The following is an 18,554-nucleotide window of genomic DNA, read 5'->3' on the forward strand; positions in this document are numbered from 1 at the left end:
AGGGATGGTCAACCAAAGCAGACAGAGATTTACGAAAAGTGCTAACATCCCTGAGTTCTGCTTGGTAGGGTTTGGAGGAAGTTGGTGTGACACATTCTATGGGTTTTCCAAGAACCAGCTGCAAATGTCAGGCAATTCCAGGACCTAGCCATGTGAGCATGTCCCCGAGAAGATGTGGTGGCCCTGGACACATACAGAGAGACAGCATGGGGATGGAGATTTCTCAGAGGACCACCAACATGACAGGCAAAGGCTCTCTTTCTAGCTTTGCTTATGGTGAAGATGGAACATGAATGGTTGATTATTCTCATGCAGAGGCTGCAGAATGAGAAAGTGGAAGCCACGGTGTGCTTGGGAGTCACTGAAATGCAGGGACTGATCATGGGTCAGGGCTGGCGAGAGGGAGGAGAACAAGCACCACTGAGGAGAGACGGCCACATCACTTCTACTCTCCCATTGTGCCCCTGGCTGGAAGGTGGGGCCCAGAGATGGACAGGAGCGATGACCCTGAGGGAGATGAGTCTACTGGAAACAGTCCACATTGCCAACAAAGACGCAGTACTCGGGGCAGTCTGCAGACAGCTGAGGACCTCTGATTATCTTAGACCCATTGGAGGGTCCATGATTCCTGCTGCCCACAGCCAAGTGCTGAGTCCTCCTTGATGTAAAGGTGTCTCTGAGGAGTGCTGCCTCTTCTTCCCGAGGAGTGATTCTGAAGCACTTGGTGAAAGGCAAGACGTTACAATGTGCCGAGATAGCTCAGATATACAGACTGGAGGAAGCACTGCTGATGGGTCAGGGCATGAGGAAGGAGAGGATACCAGGGCCTGGATATTTGTGTCAGCCATGCATGGTGGTCTTGGGGTATGCTCTGTTCCTGCCACAGCTGGGCTGAGGGTGTTTGTCAGTATTTATTCATTTATAAAGCCAAATTTGGCAATTTTCGTTCCCTTCTCTTTTCCTCTGCTCTCCCTCCATGTAGCAGGTGTACAACAGTTGTGCCTGTGTGGCCGTGGTGCCTACAGCAGGGCTGGGTTGATGGTCATCCAGGGCCTCTGCCTAAAGAATAGGCCTGCTGGGGAGTTCTCCTAAATTAGGGGTGAGAAAATAGTTTCTGTAAAGGACCAGATAGGGAATTTTTTAGGCTTTGTGGGTCACATATTCTTCTTTGTGTTGTTTTTATAACAACTGCTTAAAAGTATGAAAACAGTTTATTCATAGCTCCCAGTCATATTGCATGGCTGGATTTTTGGCCCACAGGCCACCTCTGTGGCCTAGACCAACCACTGTGGGCCTAGACCAACAACCCATGAGTGTAGAGAGAGAAAGGGCACTGACAATGGAGAAGGGCTGGGAGAGTCTTCCACTGATGAAAAACCTCTTTGCAGAAGACGGATCATTAGATTCCTGTAGCATGAACTCTAATTCTACTAAGCTGAAAACAATAGGAACTGTTAAGAGGTGAACTCTGACATTTTAAAGAGTTTATTTGAGCAGGAAATGATTCATGAATCTGGCTCTCCAAGCTAGAATGATTCAGGGATCCTTTGAAGGAGAGTGTGGGGAGACTTTTATACAGTGAATGGGAAACAGTGTAGGGGAAATGTTTAATTGGGCAAAGTGGAGCAATAAGTGGAAAGTCCCTCGTCTGAGGTTGGCTGGTGGTTTCTGACCTGGTTGGGTCCTCAGTGTAACTGAATTTGGTCTCAGTTTGCTTCCATAGGGACTTGGACACTGGAGGCACTCAGGTCTGATGGTCTTTCAGGTGATCATTTTAACAACCACTAGAAAGGGTTAAGGATTTTCATTCCTGTCCTTACTCCTCCTTTCTGTCATTTGTTTATTGGCATTCCCCATACTTGAGTTCATATGGACTAAAATTTGCCTCCCATGTTTTGAAGTTCCTGTAACAGCAAAACCCACAGTAGATTAGGGGGCAGAGCCTTTGGGGCTGCATAGGGAGCTCAGTTCACTCCGTTGAGGGCAGGCCCTGTGGGAGATTTGGTGAAGTTGGGCAGGAGGCAGGGGGTGTCTGCCTGGCACCTACAAGCCAAAGAAAGCCCAGAAGCCCTGTGACAGGGATGGAGGGCAGAGCTAGGCTTTACTCAGCTTTTGGAAAGGGCAGTTTCTGCTGGGATCTCCTTCCTGCTCATGTACATCTCCAAGATGCTCTAATGCAGAGACCCTATCTGGGAAGAACTGCCTTTCTAGGTGGATTCCCATTCAGGCTTTGTTGTTTTTATTTTTTTAAGCAGGTCATTAGAAAAGTTTCGGAATCTCATGTAATCAGAAAATCCATAGAACACCTGAGCTGTTCCAAGTGCAAAGAGGAAGTGAGTGGGTGCAAGATGCAGTCTGCAGAGAAGACTTCTGCAATCTGTGTGACTCCTGCAGTGTGCTGGGGAATACCGTTTAACCGTGTCTGCCATGACCCGTTTGTGAGGGTCATCTCTCTCTCTCCCTGGTTTGTTGAATGATGTGATCTTTCTGATTCTTGTAATTCTCACTCTAAAATTTATGAGTTTAACTTCCCATTGCTGCTTTTTATTTTCTTCTAAGTGCATGGTTCCAAACTAAATTGAACATTTACAATTTGATCTTCTATGATTGTGGTATATTTAGGAGCCTCTCTCTCTCTCTCTCTGTGTAAGAATGTAATAAGTGATCAGAACACAAGTTCTTTTGAAATTATCCATGACCATCAAGAATGTTAGATTATCTGGGACACATGGATGGTCATCTTCATCATGTTTATTTTATGCAGCTGGACCAAAGATATTTTAAGATTGAATTAAACCATTAATTATTTTTCATAGTACTTTTAGCATTGCTTAAAAGGACATAGCAGAGCTTTGTAAAAGAGGAGTCTAGAAATATTTTCTGTGGCTGAAATTTATAGAGACTATAAGAATGAAATCTATTTTTACAATTAAAGTAAAAAAATTAGCCTTATAAAGGGAGAAAAGCAAGTTTTGCCTAGTCGTAAACTCTAGGCCTTTGCCCATATTCTGATCAATACTGCCCATATGTGCAGTTTCTGTCATAGTCATAAAGGGAGTCATTATGTGCTTGCTATCTACATTGTCAGGCAGCTCTTGGAACATGAACCCAAGACATTTGGCGTCAGTGTTTCTGATAAAAATTCATTTGCTGTTGAATCATGCTGGTTCAGTTCACCATATCTTTCCTCAGTGCAGGCCAGCACTCTGTCTATATACTATACTGGGATATTGGTCATGTGGTTAATGATTTGCCTGCTTACTTTAGAGAGGGAATGATGAAAGAATGCAAAGGGACATACTTTGTTACTGGGTGGAGAAGATAATTTTTTGTGTTGTATGATTTAATGATAAGGAAATCACTCATCCCACAAAATGTACCTTCCAGACATTAAAAAAATAATATATGGATCTTTGTATAACTTGTATAAATGATGGCAGATATTTTCTTGGTATAGGTTTTAATAATAAGAAGAAAAAGAATATAATCATAAGTGTAGCTGATCAACTTGGCAATGCTGACAGTTTTGCTAAGAGCCCTTTTTAAAAAAAGATAAAAAATGATTTTCCACAGAGACATGAATGTTTTTCTTAATTTGCAGCAGTTACTGAATATTTTATTTTTTCTTTGAGCTCACTGAAGACTCAGTCTCTCTCTCTCTCTCTCTCTCTCGCTCTCTCTCTCTCTCTCCCCTCCCCACTCCCTCCCTCTCTCTCAGAAGTCCATCTGAAAGACAAAATCTTTCTCTGCTTTCCAGCCTTGTGTTGGCCACGGAACCAAGCTGAGTTTCTTGCTCATCTTGCATTCCTAATTCCTCTCCTGTGGCCTTTCTCTTTGGTTTTGGGACCATTTCAGCCTGAAGCCACCTGAGTCAGACCCAGCTCACAGCATTCCATCCTTCATGCCATCCTCTGCAGGTCCTAATCTGATATCTTCAAGAGAGGACTATCCTCTGCTTCTCATTCCTGAACTTTAAAAATAAAAACCAGTTCCCCTCACATTCTCCCTAGTGCTCACTTCTCATCCTCCTTCTTCTCTTGTTCACTTTCTCTTATGTTGAAATTACACTTTTATGTATCTCTTTATTTACTTTACTATTGTAAACTAGTGATGGAACTAAGTTGTCTTTATTTTGCCTTAGGACAGGTGAGTACATTATGTGGTTGGTGTCTACATGAGGGATCATGTATCTTAATTAAAAACTACCTAGGATTTGGTTACATTTTGGTGAAGTATTATCATAGTGGCATAGGGTCTATAGCTAGTGTGTAACAGCTCCAGACTGGAGGAAGTGTGTCTTTGTTTTAGGTGTCCTTGATCATGAGGCTCAGATGGCAAAAATCTGGCAAGAAAGTCCAGGGCAGACTCCCTGACTGCTCTCAGATCTCTGTGCGAAAGGTTAGGGTGCTTCCTGCCATCTTCTTCTGGTAGTCTTTGTCAAATTCTTCATTTTGAGCCACAGTAAAATAGTTCTTCCAGTCTCCAGGCAGCCCTGAAACAAGGCAAAATCTGATTGATTGCTGCAGGAGTACAGGGAGAGGTGAGCACGCACTCTTAGGACCCCCACAAGAATGGGGAGAAACAGGCAGCTTGCCTCTCAAAAGATGTACAGTGGTGCTGCTGGAAATAATAAATAATGGAGCATGAAACATTACCGGAAAATGTAACCAGATCATGGGGGCCACAAAGTTCCATTTAACATCTTAGACTACAAAACTTATCTACCTTTCCTCATAAAAGGGGAGATGGAGTGGTCCATGATGCTGGTGGGCAAAGTGGTATAGTTGGCCATTGGGTTTTGCTTCATTACATCAAAGGAGGTGTGATAGATGATTTTATTCAGAACTTCCTCTGATACATCTTTCTCCAGGAACTTCAGTATCTTCTCAGTTTCCCGCTTTGGGTCCTGTATGTGGAACAGTCACACCAAAAAAATCATGTTGGGTCTTCCCTTGGGGATGATGTTCCATTTGGACAGTATTTTGAAAGAAATGAGTTAAAGGATCAATTCAAACATATTCCAAAAATATTTCTCAAGTGACTCCTAGTGCAAGGCACTGTACTGTCTCAGATGCTGCAGCAACACCAAGGTGAGGGCTCTCCCTGCCCTCAGGAGGCTTACCTTGCAGGAAGGGAATTAAACAGAAACACAAACAACCACACTGCTGGTTGAAAAAGTTCATGTTGCCTGCAGAGTAGTACAGGGTGCCAGAAGATTTGGTGGGAAGGAGCAATGATATCTCCTGGGAGAGATCAGGGATGGTGGTGTGAAGGAGGAACAATGTTGGTGGTGAAGCCTAGTATGACTAACTCTAGTATTTGGACTACAATAAATGGCAAAAAGAACCTATGAACTTAACAGAAGGTCACTAAGAGGAGGAATAAAAGGAATCTCAAGTTGACCCAGAAATATAAATCCTTATTTCTTGGATCCTTTTCATCAAAAAGATACAGAAAGAGGGAAAGCTATAGCTTTTGATTAAATTTCCAAGGACATCTTAGATGCTACTTTTTAAATTCTAGGATGCTGATGCACTGGGTCATGAGAGTGAGTTTGTGCAGCCACTCATACACCATGGTTTGAAATTCAGAAATCAGTCCACTGTCCCAATATATGGGACGAATCCTACCATTGCTTATGTGGAGTAAACTTTGCTTTACGATGTGGGCTTGAGGTGTGCAACAGGGAGAAGGAAGCTAAATTTCTTGAACACAACTATGTACACTTTACAAATGCTGTAGTGTAAATCTTTAAAAAGATCTCATGAGATAGATGTGATATCACTTTGTAGATAAAGGCATCTGGCTCCTAAGTATCAGGATCCAACAGATTGATTCAACTATTAAGCATGTGCTATTTCCTGTGGAAGAAGAATCTTTAGAAAACTGTATTAAAGCAAAGAAAATTTAGAATACCAAAAAAGTAGTTAGAACTTTGAGGATAAAACTGAGTTGGAAAGAGTGTTATGGGCTTGCACTGAAGGCTCTTCTGTAGGAAAGTCCATGTGCTAGGGTTCTAAATGGGGATTGATGTATCCTAGGATGTGGGAGGATCTGACGGAGTTGGCACTGCCCTCACCTCCTTCATGTCCTCGTAGAAGAGGTAGAGAATGTGGTGCTGGTCTTTTGCATCCCACCATCCCTTTACGTGGTCATACCAGGAACCCCACAGCACTGAGGGGAAAGAGAGAGATAAGATGTCAATGCCACGATGAAACCTGTAAAACAAACCTGAATGTTTCAAATAAAAGGGGAAATTTAGTAAATACAACCAGAAGACCAAAGACCCTGGGGAGAATTCTCATTTGCAGACGACGGATTTTTTTTAAATTAGGATGATGATAAAAAGTATTCTGGATCCCTTGGTTTATATTTCCACCCCTGAACTTATTGCTCCATGAAAGATTGTCTTGTGGCCAGGGATTCAACACCTTTACTTTCCTTGCATCATCACACAGTGCATTGGTCAATATTATACAACAAATATTGTTTCTGAACAGGTTGATTTTAAAAAGAAGACTTTTACTATGAAAAATTTATAAATACTGGGATATTTGGGCACCTTCACTCTCTTTGATGGTAAATAGAAAAAGAGAGGCTCACTGGGTATTTTCTGTTGTCTCTGCCAACTCCACTCTCCATCCTCTCCCTCTCTGCTTGGTGCCCTGCATACTGTCCTGCATCGACTGTGTCAATGGGCTCCTTTGCCCTCAGGATTGCAGCTGGACTGTGTCAGTAAGAGGCAGAGGAAGGCGTTCAGAGGCAGAAGGAGAGGAGGACATTGTGTTTATTTCCCTGATGCCTTTTCTGTTGGCTCACTGTGGTTCACTGCTTCCCCCACCAAAGGCTTTAGCTCCTGTCAAGGGGTCCTCTTTTGTCTCTGGAGAGATCTGGCTCCCTGCTGGTACTCTCCCCAGAATACATTACTAGCCCTTGTCAGTTTCCTCAAACTCTGTTCATAGCCTTGTAAATAGTCTTGTTGTTAGAGTCTTCCCAGATGACCTGGCTTGAGTGTGCCATCTACTTCCTCACAAGACCTTGATGGATACAGCCATTCAATGAAAATTATCTTCCTTTCTGCTGTCAGCAGGTGAATGAATAAGGAAATATGAACTCACAGTTTTCTTCCACTCACCTTTTCCAGCTTTGAATGTCTCAACATATTCTTCCCATGTACCAGGGTCAGGCAACATTTTATTCATTCTTGAGAAATGGTAGTAGGAGACCAGACAGTCCTTGGCATTTCTAGCCACATAGATAATCTGGAATTGGCCAGCAAGAGGAATTAGAAGCAGAGAGAAAGCAAGACAGCAAAATATCATCCAGTACAGAGGACCATAATCTTAGAAAGCCTCTTTGTAGAATCTTGGACTATCCTATTTGAATAATTGAATGTTTATACATTTTCCATGATCAAAGGTGACTATCCCTTTCAGTTTGTCCAGGCACAGTTCCAATTTATAGCTGTGGTCTTAGCATGACCATTAAGAGCACCCTTTTTCTATCACAGAAGTGTCCTAGTTTGCATACTACATGGTGCATACTACATTCACCCTGTGATGTAGTTAAGGAGGCTACCCATGTTGTCTTCATCCATCCAGGATTCTATAAAAATATACCACAGGCTGAGTGGCTCATAAGCAACAACATCTTATTTCTCACAGTTCTACAGACTAGAGATTCCAAGATAAAATTGCTGGCAAATTTGGTATGTGGTGACAATCTGTTGTCTTGAGACAGTCATGATTTATAAGACATGAATCCCATTCATGAGGGCTTCCCACTCATGGCCTAATCTCCTCTCAAAGGTCCTACATCCTAATATTATCACTGTTGGGATTAAGATTTCACATATGAATTTTGACAGGACAAATGCAGATGATAGCATGTGGTATATTTTTCAGTGTGTGAAGGTTCCCATTGGCTTTCACTAAGCAAGGAATCTTAACTGGGTTCTAGGCTGGGAGGAGCTAAAGCAGATAGCCATTTGGTTTAATTTCCATGGTATGAATCCCAGCCTTACTGATAAATTAACACTTCTACATTCATTTGCTGATGAGGTTCAAGGACCCTTGAGGACAGTGCTAAGTGCATCCTTGGAGCTGTGTGTGATGGTCTTCTCATAGGATAGGCAGTGTGTGGTCTGGTGAGAAGGAGCTGACCTCTTGGCTTCTTGTCCGGCTGACCCCTTTCTCCCCTCATTACTCTGGCTTTCACCCCATCTTACACTGTTGTATGATTCTCTGCAGGGCTAGAGAGGAACCATTCTCAGTGGGTTTTCAAGAATTTTTGTCCTGTGTCTCACTATGGAACTTCTGCATCCAACACAACCAATCATCCAGCGCTATTTTACTCTTAGTGAATTGCCCTAGGTTCTCGCTTTCCCTCTTTGCTCACTCAGATGAACACAGTCACACAGTCCTGCCATGACTCTGTTTCTCTGCCTTGTTTCTTGCTGCTGGATTTCTATCCAGCATTTATGAAAGCATTTATGGTATCGAAGATAAATGGTGACAACAGATTGTCACCACATACAAGTGTAAAGTCTTATTATGTACATATATTTTGTGTAATATTCCTTAATGCTTATGTTGGTTATTGCCTTCTAGGCATAAATGGAAATGGGAAGTCCTAAGCTAAACAGGGAACATATTCAAATGTACATTAGGTGTGGGGTCCAATGTCAAATACAATTTCTGAGAATCTGTTGATTCATCTGTATTAATTTTCAATTGCTGCTTTAACAAATTGCCAAATAGCTTAAAACAATGTAGATTTATTCTCTCACTGTCCTGAAGGCCAGATTTCACTGGGTAAAAGTCAAGGTGTCAGCAAGGCTGGTTCCTTTAATGGATCTGGGGAAAATTTGTTTTCCTGTTTTTAGCATCTAGAGGCCACCTGTGCTCCTTGGCTCTTGACCCCTTCCTTGAATCACTCCAGATTCTTGCTTCAGTTGTCACAGCTCCTATTTCCTCCCTGGGTATGTTTGTTTCCATCTTTTAAATACCCTTGTGCTGATATTTAAGACCAAGACAATCCAAGATAATCTCCCCATCTCAAGGTCCTTAACTTAGTCACATCTGTGTAGCCCATTTTGCAATATGTGGTAATATCTTCAGGTGCTGGTGATTAGATGTAGCTATCTTAGAGTGACCATTTTTCAGGCTACCATACCATCATAAAATGAAAAACTTGTATTAAGCTCCCTGCAGTCATTTCCTACTCAATTAATTCACACCAAGTCTAAATGGATAAACGGAAGTATTACCACTGAGATGTTTACATTATTTAGAAGACCTGATTTTTACAAAAAGATGTTAGTCTGATGACTAACCAAGTGTTGGCGTATCTTTTGACAATGAGTCTACAAGATTTGGAGAAAATACTGGTTCTTGAGGAATAAAGTGAACATACAATTAGTGAAAATATTTATCTGTGGGAATAAACCAAGAAGTTTTCACACATCCAGGTCACCTGGGCAGGATCTTAGGGAAGCAAATCAGCAAATCAGGGAAGCAAAGCAAGCAGATACTTGAAAAACTACTCAATTGTATTGTACCTTATTTGGAGATAGGAGATGGACAAATAAAGAGCTGGTGAGTCATGGAAGCTCAGCAGAAAGAGGAAGTCAAAAGCAATTACTCACATCACGTATCTGAGCACTGCACCAAGGAGACAGTATCTTGGTTAGATTTGACCATTATGGTTTTCTTGGTAAATTCAGTCTAGAAGATTGTTAAGACTCTGCAGTTGTCTTAGCTGAAAAACACTTTTTAACATCAACTGACTCTCTCAGCAATCTTCAGATAACTGTGTTTACAAAGCAGGTTGCCCACAAAGAGATGATGTGCTGGTCTAGCTGATACAAGCATTTGGTTCTGCTGAATGGTTATTTTATTGTGAATGTGTAAGTCAATATTTTGTTTATATTACACATTTCATTAATTTAAGACAACTAATAAAGCAGAAATCAAAAGGAAACACTGGTACATTCAAAGTACACTGCATTTATAGGATCTGAATTAGGAAGTGTCAAAATAAAAAAATATATTTTTTGAAAGCAGAGAAAATAAAGGTGTTAACGGTACCTAAGAGCTTGCTTCATGAGATATGCTTTCTGAGAGACTGTCAATCTCTCAGTTGTCTGTTAAGGTGTGTGTGTGTGTGTGGGGGGGGGGGAACTAAAATAAGACAAAATTATACTTCTCATCCTGAAAGGAAGAGGAGCAGATTTTGGACACCAAGGTGTACATTATCTCATCAGGGCAGCCAGATGGTGTCCATGAACATGGGCTGTTCAGATCTCTGGATGTGGAAAGTGTAAGTGATGGATAGCCTCAAATGCTTTACTCTGAATCCACTAACATGTTCTTTACAAGAACACATTTCCAAATGGCTGCTCTTGGCTAATGAGTAAACACAGCAGGCATGCCTAGGCAGGTCCAATCTATGAGATATGGGACTTTCTGATGGCTGACTTTGGCTGGAGGACTCCCCATCATCTTGGATGAACCTTGCTCATGGCTGCACTGTAGTATGAGTCTTTAACTTTCCTTCTTTGCCTCTCCTTCATAGGGGTCAGACTTGCATCATGATCTTATTGCTGTCCATACTTACTTGTCTTACTCCACTTTTCACAGGTTTTCCTCCAAATAGTTTTTTTTCAGGTCTGACTCTGCTGGTTCCTTAGAGGACAATCTAAGAGATCACTCTTCCTCAGGAAATACCTGCTTGTTTCACTGATCACCTTCTTTGAATGTGGCTTAGATGGCATACAGTCAAAATAATTTTGTCTGAAAATTTCCCAATATGTACCCCAAAATAATATTTTGAAGGAAGATGAATCCAGAATGGAGTATGTGGAAATGTGGGGTAATGCCACAATCTGCCCTATGGCTCCACTGGCTTTCTTTTAGTGTCTTTTACTGTTTCTACTTGGACATTATTAGGCCATGCTGATCAAATTGGGTTTGAAGAGTTGGTTCTTCTTACCTTTGAATTTTCTTTCCAGAAGGAAGGTGGTAGCATCTGAACAGGCAGATGAGTTTTCAGAGTTCTAGGAGAAGGCATTTTGTTAGCCAGATCCAGACCTGGGAAACGAGGCCACACCATTCAGCCAAACATTTCTCATCAGCTGCATAGATTCGATATTACTGCTGTGCCAATAATTTGAAATCAGATTGACCCAATAGTCAGCTCTCTGTCTAAACTAATAATTTTTATGCCTATGTTTCCTTTCTGATGACAGCTTTACTGCTCATTCTGGTAGAGGAAAGCACTGATGAAATATTGAAAACTATGGAAGCATATTACTTCCCGTACTTGTTGGACATCAGTGTGTGTTTTTGTCGGCAGATAAAGACGGTTGATGAGAACAGCTCTATAGCCCCAGTAGCTCTGTCTAAAGAATGCAAAATTTTCTTTCAACTTTTACTTTGAAGGCCACAAACTACAATAGCCATAAGGCATGTGCAAGCATTGTACTGGGAAATATTTTTAGCTGAAAAACTGCATTATAGAGATCAAGTTATTTTTCCAAGTTAGTAAATGTGAAAGCCAGTATTAGAAATCAGTCAGTCTGTGAGTTTGGAGAGCCAAGAAGGAGAAGCTTTGTGAAAAACAGCAGAGAGACAACAAAGACTTAAATAAAGCACAGACAAAGTCATTGCTGGAAATAGAAAGTCCAATGTTGACTGCTAAAATGCTGAATATAGGCTGGATGTAGTCATGTGCAGCACCAACCTCAGGGAAGGGGCTTGCAGATAAAGCATAAATGTCAGATATGGAGAAGATAGCTTCTGACGGAGAATGAGATATGTAAGGAAAGGGAGGTTCTCCTTGGAGGTGCAGCAGTAAAGGGATAGAAGGAAGCAAGAGAGAGAAAATTAAAAATTCTGCATAAAAGAGAGAAAGTAAAAGGATGCCAATTTCTTCTCCTCCCAACTAACCTATACTAAGTAATTTTAACCAAACTGCACAGAAGAAGGCAGAACTGATGGAAGAGGACATTTTCAAACTAGAAACTATGTTCATGAAGTAAATAAAAAAAAAGATTTCATTGACACAAAGTTATTATAAAGATCAAAGAGTCAAATAAAAAAAATCAAATCAAATCCCCACAAAATCGACTACAAAGCTCAAAATGAAAATGCAATATTTTAAACTAAATTAAATATCTTGAAATGAACATTTGGGAATATGAAAATAAAATCTGAAATCAGAAGTACAAAAAGTACTTTTTGTACTTCTTGGATTTGACTGAACTCAAAGAAGTAGAAGAAAAAGGTAAATTAGCATTAAAAATGAAATTATAAAAATGATAATGGAAATAGAATAAATGAAAATATAAATGCTATAGAAGAAAAGCATTAAACCAATTAAGACAATGACACAAGGAAAAGAAAGAAGTAAAAAGATTCAGAGAGCAAGTGGCTGACATTGAAGACAGGTAAAGAAGGTCTAACATTAGTAGAAGTTGGAGTTCCTGAGAAGAAAATGAAAACAGTGGAATAAAACTAGTATTTAAACTTGTAATCTAAAACAGTTTTCTGGAGAAAAAGACTGGAATTTATATGTTAACCATGGGGCATCAGGGAAAATTGATTCATAATGATCAATTTTGAAACACATGGTAAAATTGTTATATTTTATGATTTAAAAAAATTCATGCCTCATGCAAAATATGAAATAATCCTTAAGGTCAATGGAACCAAACTGGCATCAAACTCTTGAAGACATCATAAAAAGCAAGGAATCTGTTGATCAGCATTTTAAAGAAATTAAGGACAGAAAATGTGAACAAAAGATGTTATCTCCAAGCAGGCTGTGCTTCAGGTATCAAGGATAGACAAAAAAAAAAAAGGTTTAAACATGCAAGGACTGGGGAATATAGTACAGATGTGGCTTTCCTGATCAATTAGCTAGAATGAGTTCCATTCAATCAAGAAATGACTTGTAAATCTTTGCAAAAAGGATCGATGGTGAATATTTCACGTTATATAATATTACAATTAAATTAATGAGGGTAGATCATGAGTAAAAGAATAATGTGTAAACCATATAGGTTTCCATAAAGTAGTAATACAATTTAATATTTGGAATATGATTATTTGCTATTGTATAATTAATAGGAGGAGTCACAGATCCTTTGAAACCAGCAGACCAGATAGTAAAATATTAAGTAAGAGAAAAGAGGAATTAAGGTTTTGTAAACGGTAATAATATACAAGTAACCACTTGGAAAAAAAAATACAAACTTTCCTAAATCCCAAGCACACCACCAAAACAAACAACCTCCTGCTTTTTTAAAATTTTTTATAACAAAAAGGAAAATGAAAAGGATACACTAAATAGGGAAAGAAACACAGTAAATATTACTTATTACCACAGTATTTTGAACAAATGATGATATGGTGTAATTGTGACCAAACATATCAGTCATATCAATAAATGTTAGTGGCTTAAATAACCTATTAATATTTTTCAAATTGGCTCATAAAAGAGAAGCCAACTATATGCATTGTTCTAGATAATACCCTAAAACATAATAATTAATATAAGGTAAAAATAAAATAATGGATAAACATATAACACACAATGAAAACTATAAGAAAGCAAAGATTGTGGAGAGCAAGATTGAATAGAAGGCTCCACTGATCATGCCACGCCTTTGCCCCCACTGCATCCAATGACTACCAACTTAACAACTATCTACACAGAAGAAGCACCTTCATAAGAACCAAAAATTAGATGAGCAGTCATAGTACTTGGTTTTAACTTTGTATCCCTGAAAGAGGCACTGAAGGGGTTAAATAAAATGACTCGAATTGCCAACAACAGCCCTCGTTTTGTGGCGGTGTGGTGCTGAGAGCATTTCTGTGCACTGGGGTAGGGACCACATAGCAATTGTGAGGCATTGAACTCAGTGCTGTCTTCTTATAGCAGAAAGCAAAACCAGACAGAACTCAGCCGGTGCCTGCCCACGGAGGGAGCATTTAAAGCAGCCCTAACCAGCGGGGGAAATCACTGATTCCTGTGGTCAGAATTAGAGTTCCTGCAAGCCTTGTCACAGAGGACTAAAGTGCTTTGGGGCTGTAAATAAACTCAAAATGCAGTCTAGGCCGCAAGGACTGCCACTTCTAGGAGAGTCCTAGACTGAACTGAACCCAGAGACAATGGACTGGTGGGAGGAGCACATGACCTATTGAGATACCAGCCGGTGTGGCTAAGGGAGTGCTGGCATCATTCCTCCCCTATTTCCAGACTGCACAGCTCATAGGCCCAAAAGGGATCTGTTATTTCCACTTGAGGAGAGAAGAGGGAAGTGTGGGGTGACCCAGTTTACTCACAGCAGAATAGGGCACAGGTCAGAGTTTTAAGGCTTCCCTTCCAGGACCTAGCTCCCAGACATTTCTAAACACACCTTGGGCCAGAAGGGAGTCTGCTACCTTAAAGGGAAGGACCTTAAGAATGAGTCCTGGCAGCATTCATTTCCTGCTAACTGAAAAGTCCCTGGGCCCCAAATAACCTGCAGCAATTTTCAGGTACTATGTTGAGGGCCTTGAATGAGACCTTGAGGCATGCTGGCTTCAGGTACCAGCTCGGCCATGGTGGGGCACACCACCAAGTAGGCTGTTGCAGACTCTGATTCCAGAACTTGGCTCTTGGATGACATTTCTGGACCTTCCCTGGGGCAGAAGATACTTCCCTGAAGGGTGTATCCCAGGCCAGGCAACATTCATCACAAGCTGACTGAAGAGCCCTTGGGCCTTAAGGAAACATCAGTGGTAGTCTGGCAGTATTCTCTATGGGCCTGTGGTGGCAGTGGCCATGGGATGAGGCTCTTCTGCCTTTGGAAAGGGGAAGGAAGAGAGGGAAGGACTACATCTTGTGGTTTTTCTGCCAGCTTAGGCACAGCACAATAGAATATCAGGCAGATTTCTAAGGTTTTTAACCAGATGGCACCTCTGGAGCATGTGGGAACTCATACTAAAAACCCTAAATAGGTATAGGAGAAACATACCTCAACATAATGAAAGGCATATATGACAGACCCACAGCTAGTATCATACTGAGTGGGGAAACACTGAAAGCCTTTGCTCTAAAATTTGGAACATGACAAGGATGCCTACTGTCACCACAGTTATTCAATACAGTACTGGAAATCTTAGCTAAAGCAATCAGAAAAGAGAAGGAAATAAAGGGCAACCAAATTGGAAAGGAAGACATTCACTTATCCTTGTTTTCAGATGATATAATCTTATATTTGGAAAAACCTCAAGACTCCACAGAAAAACTGTTAGAGCTGATAAAAAAAATTGGAAACACAGCAGGATACAAAACCAACCATACAGAAATAAGTAGCATTTATATATGACAACAGTGGATGATCTGAAAAAGAAAATATAAAAGTACTCCTGATTAGAATAACTACAAATAAAATTGAATACTCAGGAATTATCAAAGAACTGAAAGATCTTTATAATCAAAACTATAAAACACTGGTGAAAGAAATGGAAGAAGACACCAAAAAGAAAAAAAAAATGGAAAGATAGTCCATGTCCATGGATTGGAAGAATCAATATTGTTAAAATGATCATACTACCCAAAGCAATCTGTATATTCAATGTAATCTCTAACAAAATACTGATGACCTTTTTTCATAGAAATAGAATGAACAATCCTAAAATGTACATGGAACCACAAAAGACCCAGAATAGACAAGGTTATCCTAATCAAAATGACCAAAACTGGAGGAATCACATTACCTGACTTCAAATTATGCTACAGAGCTACAATAACCAAAGCACCATGATACTGGCATAAAAACAGACATATAGATCAATGGAATGGTATAGAGAACCCAGAAACAAATCTACACACTTATAGTGAACCATTTTTGACAAAGGTGCCAAGAACATACACTGGGGAAAAGACAGTCTCTTCAAAAAACGGTGCTTGAGAAAACTGAATATCAGTTGGCAGAAAAATGAAACTAGACCTCTGTCTCTCACCATAAAAATCAAATCAGAATGAATTAAAAACTTAAAAATAAGACCTCAACTATGAAACTATTACAAGAAAGCATTAGGACAATCTCCAGGACATTTGTCTGGGCAAAAATATCTTGAGTAATACCCCACAAGCACAGGCAACAAAAGCAGAAATGGATGAATGGGATCACATCAAGTTAAAAAGCTCCTGCATGACAAAGGATACAATCAACAAACTGAAGAGACAATTCACAGAATAGAGAAAGTCTTTGCAAGCTACCCAGTTGACAAGGGATTAATAACCGGAACATATAAAGAGCTTAAACAACTGTGTGGGAAAAAGTCCAATAATCCAATAAAAAATGGGTAAAAGGATTTCAATAGACATTTCTGAAAAGAAGACATACAAATGGCAAACAGGCATATGAAAAGATGTGGAACATCACTGATCATCAGAGAAATGCAAATCAAAACTATAATGAGATATCATCTCATCCTAGTAAAAATGGCTTATATCTAAAAGATAGGCAATGACCAATGCTGGTGAGGATGCAGAGAAAAGGGAATCTTTGTACATTGTTGTTTGCAGTGTAAATTAGTACAACCACTGTAAAGAACATTTTGGAGATTCCTCAAAAAGCTAAATATAGAGCTGCCATAGGATCCATCAATCCAATTGCTGGTTATGTACCCAAAAGAAAGGATATCAGTATATCAAAGAGATATTTGCAATCTCATGTTTGTTGTAGCACTGTTCACAATAGCCAAGATTTAGAAGCAACCTAAGTGTCTGTCAACAGACGAATGGAAAGACACACTTTCGCTAGAAGGGAATCTGCTGTCTTAAAGTTGAGTAAGATAGCATAAAAAAGTAAGATCCTGTCATTTGCAACAACATGGATGGAACTGGAGATCATTATGTTAAGCAAAATAAGCCAGGCACAAAAAGACAAACATTGCATGTTCTTGCTTATTCGTGGAATCTAAAAATGAAAACAATTGAACTCATGGAGTTAGAGAATACAAGGATGCTTACCAGAGGCTGGGAATGGTAGTGTGGGTGTGTGTGGGGGATGTGGGGATGGTTAATGGGTACAAAAATTAGTTAGAAAGAATTAATAAGACCTACAATTTGTTAGCACCACAGAGTAACTATAGTCAATAATAATTTAATTGTAAATTTAAAAATAACTAAAAGAGTATAGCTGGATTGTTTATTAACACAAAGGATAAATGCCTGAGGGGATGGATACCCCATTCTCCATGATGTGGTTATTATTCATTGTATGCCTGTATTAAGACATCTCATGTGCCCCATAAATATATACACTTACTATGAACTCATAAATGTTAAAAATTAAAAAAGAAAGCAAGGATTGTGATGCTCTAAGATAAATTAGTATTCAACCCCAAATATGTATGACACAAAGAAGAAACTTTATAATGTGAAAGATTCCATTATATTAATAAAATATAGTAATCATGGATATCTGTGTACCACATAATCCAGTAACCACTTGTGTAAAATGGAAACCACAGTAGATGCAAACAGAACACATTAATCATAGGATGTTTTAACTTTCAGTGCAAAATAAGTCAACTGCAAAAAAGAGAAGATACAAAGTATTTAAACAACATAATATATTAGATAACTTGGGTAATAGAGAATATGTTTTCTTCTCAGGCAAACATAGAAAATTCACAAAATAATGATCTATTAAGGCACAAATAAAACATCAGTAGATTTTATAGTGTTGACATTTAACACAAAGGCAAAAATCAAGGAAGCACTTTCATCTGGAAATTAAAAACTTCTACTAAGCATTTCTGGCATAAAGTTTCAAAAATTTGAAAAATGTAGTGAAATTAAATGTAACGAAAACAGTACATATTAAAAACAATACATTTAACATGATGATGAGATAAAAATTGATAGCCTTAAACAAAGAATGAATTAAAATAAATGAATTGAATTCCCAAGTCAAAAAACATTCGCCTAAATCTAACAGTGGTTTATTATTAAAACTCTGAGAAAACAAGGAATAAAAAATGAACTTCTTAGTCCGATAAATGCCATCTAAAAAAAATCTGCATTTAGCATTATGCTTAACGGTGAGAGAATGAATGTTTTTCCACTAAGATCAGGGACAAGGCAAGAATGTTTGGTTTTATTATTTCTATTCAATACTACACTGGAGGCTCCAGATGATAGTGAAATAAGGCAAGAAAAAGAAATAATAGAAATCAAGCCTAGAAAGCAGAAGTAAAATTGTCTTCCTTCAAGGAAGACACGATTGTCTGTGTAGAAAATCCAATATCCAAAAGAAAAGTACAAAAAACCTAGAACTAATACGCCAAGTTGCAAGATACAAGGGCAAAGAAAAAATCAATACATATCTGCAACATATAAATAAACATTAAAATACAGCAATATCAAAATAAATATTTTAACAAAATAAAACAATACTTATGATTAAATCTGACTAAAGGTGTGACAGACATAATGAAAGCTGTAAATCATTACTGAGTAAAATTTAAAATGTTCAAAGTAATTGCAGACTA

General features: G+C 39.2%; 1 protein-coding gene across 2 annotated transcripts in view; it reads right to left on the reverse strand.

Annotated features, from left to right (window-relative positions):
- Window positions 1-3,443: 3,443 nt before the first annotated feature.
- The window catches only part of LOC100414085 (sulfotransferase 1C1), a 32,542-nt gene continuing 17,431 nt past the window's right edge, over window positions 3,444-18,554 (reverse strand). For both annotated transcript variants that reach the window (XM_017964121.3, XM_002757475.5), the window contains exons 4-8: window positions 10,993-11,090; window positions 7,136-7,262; window positions 6,080-6,174; window positions 4,726-4,906; window positions 3,444-4,492 (exon numbers count right to left, since the gene is read on the reverse strand). In XM_017964121.3, coding sequence (XP_017819610.3) covers window positions 4,380-4,492; window positions 4,726-4,906; window positions 6,080-6,174; window positions 7,136-7,262; window positions 10,993-11,090 — 614 coding nt within the window. In that variant the 3' untranslated portion in view covers window positions 3,444-4,379. The remainder of the gene's footprint in view (window positions 4,493-4,725; window positions 4,907-6,079; window positions 6,175-7,135; window positions 7,263-10,992; window positions 11,091-18,554) is intronic.

The sequence above is a fragment of the Callithrix jacchus genome, chromosome 14, assembly GCF_049354715.1.
Source record: "Callithrix jacchus isolate 240 chromosome 14, calJac240_pri, whole genome shotgun sequence".
Lineage (NCBI taxonomy): Eukaryota > Metazoa > Chordata > Mammalia > Primates > Cebidae > Callithrix > Callithrix jacchus.